Source organism: Sceloporus undulatus, chromosome 6 (genome assembly GCF_019175285.1).
Source record: "Sceloporus undulatus isolate JIND9_A2432 ecotype Alabama chromosome 6, SceUnd_v1.1, whole genome shotgun sequence".
In the NCBI taxonomy this organism is placed as follows: Eukaryota; Metazoa; Chordata; class Lepidosauria; order Squamata; family Phrynosomatidae; genus Sceloporus; species Sceloporus undulatus.
In genome coordinates this window covers 9,473,366-9,486,377 of record NC_056527.1, presented here as the reverse complement: position 1 = coordinate 9,486,377, position 13,012 = coordinate 9,473,366, and the positions used below count along the sequence as shown (strand labels likewise).

Sequence of the window (13,012 nt, the reverse complement as noted above, 5' to 3'; positions counted from 1 at the left end):
TGATGATGATGATGATGCAGCTTGAGAAGTATGCAACTACTGTTTCAGAAGCTGAGAGAGTGTGACTTGCAAAGTGTGTTTTGTGTGCTTTTAATGCTAACAAGTCTCCCTTGATTTGACAATGATAGTGTGATGATGATGATGATGCAGCTTGAGAAGTATGCAACTACTGTTTCAGAAGCTGAGAGAGTGTGACTTGCAAAGTGTGTTTTGTGTGCTTTTAATGCTAACAAGTCTCCCTTGCTTTGACAATGATAGTGTGGTGGTGATAATGATGATGATGATGACAGTGATAATGATATGAGTCAGCTTGAGAGGCATGCACGCACTGTTTCTGAAGACAAGAGAGTGTGACTTTCTAAAGTGCCTTTTCTGTATGTTTTTGGTTCTTTAATGGCAATATTGATATCAGAAAGCCTCTGGGGCAAGGCCAGTGTAAATTGCTGTGATTTTTACAAACCCATGCGCAGTGAAGAAAAACCAAAGTCCCTTAACCAAGTACACATTTCTGAGAAGTACACTTGGTCCAAGAACGGTGAAACCACCTTGACATGTTCAATATGCATAGCCATGTTAAACCATGCTAAGTGTTAAACCCAAGGGGTTTGATTATGGAATAAGCCTCTGAAATATGCAAGAGGCCATGTTAAGTAAAGCCATGTGAAATGCACAACTGTGCTGTTGTGTGTGTTTTGGAATGCAGATTGGGGGTGTTTGTCCAGAAAGGCACCGAGGAGGAGAGGGCGGGCACACGCCTCCTCCTCCTTGCAGGGCTTTGGTAGAGGCTCCGCCCCGGAGAGTGGCTCCGCCCCGGAGGGTGGAAGCTCCGCCCCCAGCATGCAGCCACGCCCCGGAGGTGGACGCTCCACCCCCCGGCTTCGGCCCCCCGACTTGTCGGGGGGACACCAACCCGGCCCCCGGCTCCAAAAGGTTGCCTACCCCTGGTTTAAATGATGCATGCGTCCTAAGAATCAGGAAGCTGCACCAAAGCTTCCCTCCAGTCCTTAGGACTGGATTGTGGCTTTGGCATGGCTTCCAGACTCTTAGGACCCATGCATCATTTAAACAGCATACCTCCAAAGTGACCTGAAGCAGCTTTATTTTGGCCTGTCTATACTGGGCCGAAGAGAGGGGAAATTATTAATCACCCCCCCCATAGAAACTGATATGGATACAAGTTGTTGGAGACAAAAGTACTGTATTCACTAAGCCCACAGGTGTTATTAATAAAAAGAAATAAAATGGACAAGACCTGGGAAGAGGTAGTAGTTTACTGAAAGGCACAGGAGCCTCCAAAAGGCAGCCATAATATTTTGCCTACATTGGAGACTGGAGCTCCAATTACGACTTATGAGTACAAAATTCCTTTTAGTCAACTGAAGGATTCTGGAGACAACTGCTGTTTACCTTGCATGCTCCCGTAGGATCAGCTAGGATAGCATCCACTTTTTCCCTGCTTAGGTACTGTTTCTTTCATTGTTTACTGTTGATATTCTGCTGCAGCCCGACACCAAAAGTCTGTCTCTCTCCATTTCTCCTTAACCATCCCCTGAATTCTGATGATGATAAAAAAAAACTTCTAGCTAGAGAGAGGATGAAGAGAAAGGAGTGCATGCTGGGCAAAGGAAAAAAAAAGATTTTGTGAAAACCAGCTTCACTTGAACCTTTGTTAACTGAGGTATGCATGTAGTAGCAGGATAGACAACTGCCAGTTATTGGAAGAGGCATGTTGTTGTTGCTGTTGCTGTTGTTGTTGAAATATTCATACCTCACCCTATATCTCTGGGTGGCTTACAAAAAGTATTGCCAAGAAAACTAGCACTCACATGGGCTCTTGCCATTCCCCGAGTCCCTGAAATTTTAACTTTTTAAAAAACTGAAAAATCTAAAAACCCAGAAATACTTTTCATGATGTTTTATGCCCAAAGTAGGCAGGTTTTCACACCAGGAAGTAAGCCAGAGGTTCACTCCAGTTTTAAACTTCTTGGTTTAAAAAAGGCCTCTCTTGTGCCTAGAATAACTGAATGTGTAACCTAAAGGACAAATACAATTATAGTTGGGCCTCCGCATTTGCGGCTTTTACTTTTGTGGATTTTGCTGACCATAGAGTTGTGTGGGTGGACCTACAGATTACTAGAAAAAAACTCTTCTCTAGGCATTTGGACATCAACCTTTGGCAGATGTTGACCACAGAGGTGCACTGGAGGACCTAGAGATTCCTAGAGAGGAGTTCTCTCAGGTAAAAAGATAGTGTTTTTTTTAAATTTGTCTTTCCCCACTTTCATGGGGGTCCTGTGCTCTAACCCCAGTGTATGTGGAGGGTCCACTGTAATTTCTCTGAGTAAAGGTAATTCAAAAAGTCAGCCTTAAATCTCTTTATAAAAAAATATGTATGTGACTGTATATATGTGTGTTTATATATGTGTATTTACATCCCTAGTTAAAGTCATGTTATTATTTATACTTTGCTAGTACTGTATAAAATGCTAGTTGTATTCTTGGACCCCCTTGAGTATCAAATTGATCATGCTTTTCACTAAGATACTTTTTCCATCCTGTCCAGTAACTGAGTCTCTCCATTCATCCCCTTATTGAACTAACTTTTCATCCAACCATTGACCTCTTCTCTGCTTTTGTCATTGAACCGTGACCTGTGAGAGTATTGGATCCCTTTCTGTTCAGTATCTGGGCTGAGTATCCAAGGAACTGTAAATGATTGGAAATGCTTGATGGGGATCTTTGGAGCTGTGCCATGGTTTAGATTGAATGAGTAGCAGAAAATGTGTCTCTCTTTCTTTTTCTCCATTTGTCTCTCAGACAATGTATAGAGATAGCAGGAGGTTACAAACCAGAACTCAGTGGTTGTAAAATACTGGTAATTGCTTTCTGATTTGGCAGCTCAAGCAAGCCACAGGGCGTTATCCCACCAAATGTAAGCAATGTATAGTCTCAGTGGTCCCAGGAGCAGGAGAAATAAGGTTGTGCGTAAGCCCCCCCCCCCTTTCCGAAATTCGTTTTTTTATTAAATTTCCCATTACCTGCATTTTCCCACCAACTGGGAATCAAAGGGGGCGGCTGTGAAAATATTTCAAGTAGCTACCTATAAAACCACAGCAATTTGAATATTAAAACGTGTTGCTTTGCTGATGCTCTTCATTCACTTTCTAGAATCCATAAGGTAGCTACTAAAATTCATCAACTTGTATGGAGGCTATGAGTAGGGTTGTTGACATAGACTTTTGTTGGCTTTAAAAACAAAAGGTTTATAATTATGAGTTTAGCTGATCCAGTCTCAGGACAGAATTGCTCAGGCCCCATTCCCACTGGCGGGTTTGCTCCTGAAGGAACTGGGAAGATTCAGGGGGCCCCCTCCTGAATCTCTCCATTAGTAAGTGCCCACTACAAGAAGAGGGGCATTTTAACCTGAATGTCTTCTTCAGAAATCGGGGTTTACCATGAAGGCGCCTGTTGTCAATCAAGTGATCGTCATAGGTGACGTTTGCAGCACTCTTTGGGGCATCGGAAGTGTGCTTTCCCCTCTCCTTGTTTTAAAAAGCCAGGCACAAAATGCACCAAAATGCGCACATTTTGTCAAATTTAAAAACCTCTTTGTGTGTGTGTGTGTGTGTGTGTGTGTGTGTGTTGTGGGCATTTTCAACCCCAAAATGCAAGCTAATGCATCTTGTATCTCCTCCTCCTTGCCACCCCAGAATGTCTCTTACACATGTAATAATAATAATAAATTCCTCACCTCAGAAATGCCAGAAAAGGATGCGATTGCCATGTATTATTTTTTTTTTGTTCTTAAAAGCAATTCAGGGCTACCCCTGAATTCCTTAGAGACAGTAGCAAAAACATGTATCATTTTGCCAATTGGCTAAATTGACAAGAGCAACAAATGTAACATTCGAATTGTAGCATTCCTTCGCAAGTCTTGCCATTGTAACATTTCCCCTTTGCTGGGAGCGAGCAAATGAAAGGGAAAGTGAACCAGCAGCAGCTACCCACGTCTATCTACTATCTATCTATCATCATCTATTGTCTGGGCTGCCTAAAGCAAAAAAAAAAAACAACAACATGCGCATATTTTGTCAAAATATTTTAAAAAATTAGAAAGGGGGGGGGTGCCTATTCGAGCTCTGTTCATGCCCTGCCTGTGACCTGAACTGAACTGACCCTTTTTCTCCTGCTACATTCTCTTCAGAGGAGCTTTGCCATTGCCTTCCACTGAGGCTGAGAGAGAGTAACCTGTCAGTTCCAACTGACCCATGGAATTAATTGGGAATAAAAGGGAAATGCAGCACAGGCATTCTGACTGTAGCATCCTCATATAACACTAATCATCATCATCATCCAGGAGCAAGAGGAAATAAAGCACAAGCAAGCACACAGACATGTCACCCAAAAAATCATGCGCATAAATTGTCAAAAATAAAAGCCTGATTTTACAGCCTGATTTCCCTACATCCCTCCTCCTCCTCTTTCCTTCTGACCCTCTCCTCAATCTGGGAGCTGCCCTGGCTCCTTCATCCTCCTCCTCCTGCTCCATGCCCTCCATGGCTCCCTTCTTCCCACGGCTCCTTCCTCCTCCTCCTCCTCCATCATCACTTTCTCCACTACCGCCCTCTCTCTGATAGCCCTTTGCAGCCCCCGTCAGTCACCCTGATTTCCCCTTTTTGCCTCCTGTCACCCTTTCCTCCAGATTCCCCTTTTTCCTTTGGCTCTTTCCTCCTCCTCCTCCTCCTCCTCCGATGAGGGGAGGGAATGCTCTGACCTCTGCCCACCCTCTGACCTTAATCCCTCCCCGAATTTGCCCCGATCATGATCGAGGGCAAGTTCATATTTCGCGGAACCCGGGTCTTTTCAGAAAAGATGAATTTTAGCCCGAATCTCGATAGCCCGCGCTAAGGGGCATTTCCTTGTGCAAGCCTCGACGTGGATTGTGACAGAATCGGGCCCAATATGAACTTCACGTGGAAGAATCGATTTAAAAACTGGGTTAAAAGGTAGATTGAGGGCACAGCAGAAATCCTTTGAAAAGTCTTAACAATGAACATTGGCCCAATATGGAGTTGATGGAGAGAAGGTTAAGAGGTGATATGATAGCCCTGTTTAAATACTTGAAGGGATGTCATATTGAGGAGGGAGCAAGCTTGTTTTCTGCTGCTCCAGAGACTAAGAGCAGTGGATGCAAGCTCCAGGAAAAGAGATTCCACCTCAACATTAGGAGGAACCTCCTGACAGTAAGGGCTGTTCGACAGTAGAACACATTCCTCCCTCGGAGTGTAGTGGAGTCTCCTTCCTTAGAGGTCATTAAACAGAGGCTGGATGGACATATGTCGGTGATGTTTGATTTAGATTTCCTGCATGGCAGGGGGTTGGACTGGATGGCCCTTGCGGTCTCTTCCAACTCTATGATTCTATGAAGGCTTTCATAGCCGGCATCCATAGTTTTTTGTGGGTTTTTCGGGCTATGTGGCCATGTTCTATAAATGACGTTACCTGTTTAGTGTTTCTTGTTCTCTGAGACCAAAAGAGTGATACTGTACATCAACTTCTTTATGTGTTCATGATTTCCTGGATAGTTATTGCTATTAGAAGACATTAATTCTGAATGAAAGGCTGGGAAATTTGATCTATGGGCTATTTAGCAGTTCAAATGATGCCGTGCAATTTTTTTTTGCATTGATGGTTTAGTTTACCATTTAGCTGTATAGCTGGTAGTGTTACAAGGCCTGCTGAGAGCTATTAAATTACATGACATACTGAATAAATACTCTTAGGCCTACAACACAAGCATTAGTGGACTGGTTTTACTGGTTTTGTTGGTCTGGAAGCTACATTTTGCAGAGAGATTAAAGAATCAGGCACAGATGGAGTTTAAAGATTGGAGCTGTTGTGCCCTTTTGCAAAGTGGCACAAGAGAATTCTGATTAAATGTTTCGCAGGGTTCAGAAAAGTCAGGGATTTCATCTCAAAATTGCCATATGTTGCTTTAAAACCAGTTGCTCATGGAATACATTAATCTGCTGACTTGTGGGCTTTCTTCATACAAGTGGCAAATCTTTTTTCTAATTAAAAAAACCCACCCCCTAGAAATAAGAATTCAACCTAAAGTAGAGTGTGTTATCTGGTTCTTAACCAGAACTTTCACTGTACCAGGGTGGTGGTGGTGGTCTATGGATACACAAAATGACAAAACCTATACGTGAATAGCTTTGTTACTTGGTGTAGTTTCGAGTTGTGTGAGTGTTTTTTTAAAAAATGTGTGAAGTAATTAGAAAGCAGGAAAACATTGGAAGGCAAGAACAAATTTACTTTTTATTGAGCAGTTATGCAGAATTTTGCCTGTACATTTCCCTACCTTTTCCCTTATACAGTATTGCCAAATCTAGTCTCATCTTTTTTTTTAAATTAAGAAATGGAAATATGAACTATCAAGAGAAGGGCTGGAATATATGGGAAGAGAAAGAACTACTGGACTCTTCTATGATGCCAGCTTTAATGGATGTTGAATGTCTTAAAGCCTTTAAGAATCCATTTTCTAATTTTTTGTTCTCCAGTGGTGCCTTCTGAATGTGTTGGGATGTAACTCTGGAATAAATTGGGGCAAATTGGCCCCTAGACCCCTCATTGTTTACCTCACTGTATATCTTAATATATATTTAATTCTCATGTATACTCAGAAGTATGTATGACTTCAAAGTGGTTTACTCCTAGGTAAGTGTGACTAGGATTATGACCCAAGTAATCCACTTTAAAGAAAGCTACTACCATATATCTTCCTGGAGTCTTGTAAAACAAGATTCAATTTATTAAGCTTGATCAATTCTGTTTCATGCAAATCAATGCATCTAATTAATTAGGTGCTACTAATTTGTTCCATGATTCCGTAACAGAAATCTACAGCATTCTTGTTAGCTTCTTGTAGACTCACTCAACTTTCTCCCTGTAGTCCCTCAGCATAATCATCACTCTTAAATGCTAATAAATGATGCTGATTTAGATCAGCAGGGACAGAGAGAATTTTTAAAGAACAGAAATACAATTTACACGTGTCCCATTGCTTGGTCAGTGTGAGATTTGTGGGTGACTACAGCTGTATTTCCAAGGTTTTACTTTGGCCAGTCACTGGGTACTTATTATTCCCTATGGATTAGCAATCTGCTGTGTATACACATGTATAAATCTAGAAATTTCAGTCAAAAAATTGACCCACAGCTCAGTGTAAGACAAGTGTTATACCTTAACTCTTATTTAAAAAGGAACCATCCCCTGGTGAAAGGCAAGAGTGTAATCTGTCCTGGAAGCACTAACATCTCCCCCCCGCGCTCTCATCCATCCAGCCTTCTGGGTTCCTTGGCAGCGTTTTCCTTTGTTTCATCCTTTAAATCCTTTGTTACATGCCCCTAATATTTAACCTTGAATTATCCATGGGTCATATCAAAATCTGTAATTTTTGTCCCCAAACCTGTTCTCGACTTATACATGAAGTTGACTTACAGTTGAATATACAGTTGGCCCTTAGTATCTGTGAGGGTTCTGTTATTGAGCCCCTCTGCAGATGAAAAACTTGCTGTACCTCAAGTCCCATGGTTTTCAGTGGTAGCGCATGCTTGTGTAGCTGCTCTGCCATAGCTGCGTGCATGCATGGCCATTAGGGGCAATAGGGCTCGCTGTCCACAGATGCTTAAATCTGTAGATGGGCAAACTCATGGTTGGGGAGGTCTGACTGTGTACTCATTTCACAGTTATGGGTCAGACTGTTTGTCTCTGCCTGCAGTGCATTAAACGACATGTGTAGACTTTATCCAAAATGCATCAGTCACATTCCTAGGAAAAGATGATCAGAAGCAACAGACTGATGCACTATAAGAAAGTGAAATACAGGCAAATCTCTCCCTCTGCATCAGAAGAAGGGTTAATAGTTACAAGTGAGTGATGCACATCAAGGCTTCATAATCTGTGTGCTCTTGTGACATAGTCTTCCACGGATTCACCTGTATGGTCCAGGTCACATTCCAGGGTAGACGCCTAACTTGGAACCTGTATGGGATCTATCCTTAGTTTGCCCTGCTTTCTGCTCTAGCTAGACTTGTGAGTATAGGAAGCTAATACAAAAGGAAAGTTTAGTACTCAGTTTTGAAAAACAGGCTTGAATAAATTCTGGTGGTTTTTGATATAGTTATCCAGATATATACACTGTGCTCATGCTTCATTCTGCCTGCATGGTTCCTTCCATGTTGGCCTCTTCAGATGTTCAACGTGCCTGGAAAGGAATCCGATTCTAGTTCCAAGTTGGCTGCCAGTAGTTACTCCATTTCCCCTTTCACTTCCGTTCATTTACCCCAATTGTTTTATACCTACGATGATGACCCTTGTAGAAAAGAATTTTTAAAATCTGTGCAGAGTTCCTGATATATATCAGGTGATGTTAGATAATGGAGATTAGGAGGTGGATATTTTGCACAGAACTGTAGTGGCCTAGGTATGTGATTATTGTAAAATAATACATCTATGTGGCAGCTGCCTGGTCCATATAGTGCTCATAATCCTTCTAGCCCTGTTTTTCAACTGAACAAGAGCCCATGGAATGATGCCAACCCACTAATTGCTTCCTGGTCCGTGGCAAGGGAGCCAGTTCAGCCTCACGCCAATTGGCAGCATGCTTCAGTGTCTCTTTCCTCCAGAGCAACTGGAGCATTGGCAGGATCCCAGAAGAAGAACAGATTTAGAGCTTCTCTGTTTAAGAAAAAAGAGGTGGGGGAGAGAGTGTGTGTGAGCCCCAGGGAAATTATAGTCCTAGTTTTTTCTTCTTCTACACCTTGGAAGATATCAGATCAAATAACTTGCTTAAGGAAAATGGTGTTATCAATTGTTGTCTCAGATGAGAGGAGACCGAGACCAAGAGGGAGAGGGAGAGAGTAAAATAATTGAAGGTGAATGGTGAAGAAAAATGTTAGAAGGGAAGGAAGGGAAGAAAGCATAGAAGGAAGGGCAATAACAGGCGGGCTTTCTGTCTTTTAAAAAAGAAGATAGGTGGCAAGACAAAATCCCACACAAAGTTAAGAAGTAATGTTTGACTACTTTCTGTCTTGTAGGAAGTAAGCTTCTGAGGTTTAAATCAACCTGCTAACTCCAACTAGAGTAAACTTTGAACAACTTACTGGTTACAGCCACATAGAGGCCAGGATCAATAGGAATTTGATAAGTCAACACTTTGCAAGTTTCCCTGATTCAATGGATCTTTTTGAGTAATGATTAACAGCTGGGTTTAGGCCAGAGGGTATTGTTAGCCTTAACATCTCTGTGTCTCACTGTCCCATGCTTTCTTCTATTCCTGTATTTCTTTTCTACATGTGCCAGCTGTCCATTTTTTTTAGTACTGGTCACTGGAAAATCATTGTCAAAATTTTGTCTTCTGGGAGATGTTAGGGATGTCTTCTTAATTTTCGTCAGTATGCATACACATTGTCAGGATCCTCCCCTCATAGGCCACCAGGGAGAGCTCCTATGCTGAAGAGATATGGGACTCCATGGAAAATTCAGTAGATCTACCACTGCAAACTCATAAGAACCTGCTATAATGTTAAGGCAACCCAATGTATTTGGTTTCACAGACATGCCCTTGCTCCACCTCAACGGCTGCTCCAAACATATCCTGAGATCTTTTCACACTACATAGTTATAGAACTATGATTCCATACACATCCATGTGCAAGATCCTGGGATTTGCAGTTTAGAGAATAGTACTTAAAATTATCTGCCAGAGAGCTCTAGTGATTCATCAAATTACAGACTTCTGGATTCTATAGGGCTCCTGAATGTTGCCTCAGGTTTTGATGCTTCTTTCCCCAAGTGCCAGGGAAGTAGCAGGCCTGAGAGGAGCCCAGATTTGATATAGGAGTGCTTGTTTGTCCAACATGGCTTTTTCTCCAAGGTTTCCTTGAGAGGAAGAATCTATTGGAGTTGAGTGAGGAGTCAGGGTTGAACTGTGAATAATGCAGAACTTCAAATAGTTACTGTTTTGGACAAAAGACATGGGCTTCAGTTTTTCCTCGGTTCATGTGTTGGGGTCCTTTCCCAGCTTCAAACAGGGCACAACTTACTGGTTACAGCCACATAGAGGCTAGGGGTCTTCAAGTTACATGTCTCTTACCCAGGTTCCTTTAAGTTAAGTGTCTGGGTGTAAGGTGGATGTATATTGATAATGAATGCAGATTTTCTGTGAATGCAAAAGGATGAATGCAAAAAGCTACTGCCCAGTTTCTATTCCATCATTCCCTCCACTCCCTCGCTAGATAATAAGTGCTTCTGAATCATCACTTTCATCATAAATAATCTGTTTAACTCTCCCTCTTCTACTTAAAGCATCCAGAGTGGCATACATAATCATGAAAACAGATAACAATCAGTAAAAGTGCATGTGCAATTAATAATTTCGAAAAGCAATAACAAAGAAGGCATAATATAGCCAAAATTTAAAGTGACCAAAGAAAAATACTATCATGACAGTAACCTACCCTGCACTTGCCTCTGAAACAGAATGTTATGCTAAATATGTATTTTTAATTTGTAAGAGAATGTAATATGGAAATGGGTCTTTTGGGGTTGGGAATGATTTCTTTTCTTGCTTACCTTGCTCTGCACATCTACTTTTTCACATGCCGATCTGCAAGATGAGGGGCACTTCTTTTGTACTCATACTTTGCAATGCACTGCAAAGAGAGATTTGTGACTTCTGTGGCTGCATTTTGCCAGTATTAACAGCTTTCTTTTGCAGAAGAGGATCATTGTTTATCAACTGTTGTTTTCATGTTACTGCTTCAAAATAAAATCTAGGTATTCGTTGCACCAGGTTTTGGCTTCTGTTACACAGCTGTACGTGGTGTTTTTAGTCTCACCATTGATATCTTTTTCTTTGTTTAGTTTACCTTTGAATGTTATCTCCTCCTCCTCCTCTTCTTTATTAATTAGAAAACAGAATTAGGCTAATAAGTAGAATAAACAAGATAAGTGATGATATTTATTTTATTTAAAGCATTTATATATCTTCTCTCAGCTCATCAAAGTCCCTGGGGGATGCAAAATGGATAAAAACATTTAAAACAACACATAGATTAAAAAATAAAATAAAAATAATTCTTAAAATCATTTCAAACCAAATAGTTAAACAGCCAGAGGAGTTTCAAAGGTCAAAGGCCAAAACTACTCTTTTGCTACCCTATGGAAACTGAAAAGAGATGGAGTCAGCCTAATGTGCCTTGGCAGGGAGCTTGTCAGTTGGGCTCCTGCTACAGAGAAAGCCCTGTAACGTAGTGTACACCCCATTCTACTCTTGTGGGGGTATTGGAGCGCTGTTTTAAAAAGCAGTGATGTGTTGTAGTAGTTGCAATAGATGTTGTGCAAATTGCATAAACTGTTTTTCTCACATTTGAAACAAAGGATCTGTTTTCTACCTCAGGTTCTGGCATGAATTTATTAGAGATCTATGAGAAAGCATGGAGTCCAGCCTGTCTTGATGCTTGCGCACCTGGATTAGGAAAAAAATTGGGCCATCCTGTACCATCTCATGAAATACTAGTATGTACCTGTACTGTTATGTTGTACTGATATGTAGTGTATACTGTTATATGGTATGTATTGTTGTGCATGCTGCTCAATGAAGCTGATGGCACTTGGGAAAGAGGAGGACCAGATTACTGGAGGATAGACACAATCAAGAAGGCCACAAACCTGAGTTTGAAGACCTTAGCGAGGCTATAATAGGGTCTAACACAAGTCTCTCATTCACTGGGTTGCTGTAAGTCAAAGCTTACTTGACAGCACATAAGAACAGCAGCAACTGTCTAGTGGAGGTCCGATTAGAGATTAGAGTTTTTTGATAGGCATATCTTCTATATGCTATAAATGAGAACTGTTTTCAGTTGTTATTTCCTTGTTGTAAGTAACCCAAAAAACTGTATGATAATTGCAAATGTTGATTCTTGTAATGGAAAAAAGGCTTTATACATCAAAATGATCTGTTACCAACGCCGAAGGGGATATGTGGTCTTTCAGAAACTGATATGAAGAAGTACTTCAAGCAGTGTCATATATGAGGTTTTTTAAAAAATAAAAATGCTAGGTTAAGAAAATTACCTATTTTTTGCAATAAAGTCTTAGTAGTAATACGAGGTTCTACAAATATGTGCCATAAATTCTCAGGCTCTCTGTCTTGTCCTCCCCCCCAAGAATCCTGAAACTTATAGTTTTGTGATCTTATTGAAGCCTACAACTTTGGGGTGAGATTCCCAACCACCTTCTATTAATGAAATTTCCTTGCTGAATGTCATTAGGTGGATTTATAGAATTTTGTGAGTATTCTGTGAAAGAAGCTTAATTTTACTGGTATAATTCTCTTTAACCCCTATCTCCACCTAACTTTGTTTCATTTTGCCCTCAATTTTAGGGTTCCATTTCACCATATTACATTCAGCGTTTTGGGTTTAATCCCAATTGTAAAGTTGTAGCATTTACTGGAGACAATCCAGGTAAGAAAGTTTAAACAGTTTGTTGGTAGAACACTGAATTTGTAAAATATAAAATGTATTTCATATTGTCCCTTGAATACTCTTCCTGAAGTGTCATATATGAATTCAAAATAACCTTGACAGGCTGGAAAGCTGGGCCAAAACTTACAAAATGAATTTGAACAGAGATAAATGCTGGGTACAATATTTAGGCAGGAAAAAATGTACAGATATAGGATGGGAGGTACCTGGCTTGAAATCAGTACATGTGCAATATATCATGGAGTAAGTGTGTATTCTGGTAGAACACAAACCAATGGATTCAAATTACAAGAAAAGAGATGCCAGCTAAACATTAGGAAGAACATCTTAGACTGCCTCAGAAAGTGCTGGACTCTCCTTCTTTGGAGGTCTTTAAACAGAGGTTGGACAGGCATGTTTCAGGAGTGCTTTAGCTGTTTATTCCTGTACAGCAGGAATGGACAAGATGGCGGCCCTTA

General features: G+C 41.0%; 1 protein-coding gene across 1 annotated transcript in view; it reads left to right on the top strand.

Moving 5' to 3' along the window:
• Nucleotides 1–13,012, top strand: part of XYLB (xylulokinase) — a 123,851-nt gene that overhangs the window by 25,994 nt on the left and 84,845 nt on the right. The window contains exons 10-11 of the mRNA XM_042471902.1: nucleotides 11,465–11,583; nucleotides 12,452–12,533. Of these exons, the coding sequence (XP_042327836.1) occupies nucleotides 11,465–11,583; nucleotides 12,452–12,533 (201 nt within the window). The remainder of the gene's footprint in view (nucleotides 1–11,464; nucleotides 11,584–12,451; nucleotides 12,534–13,012) is intronic.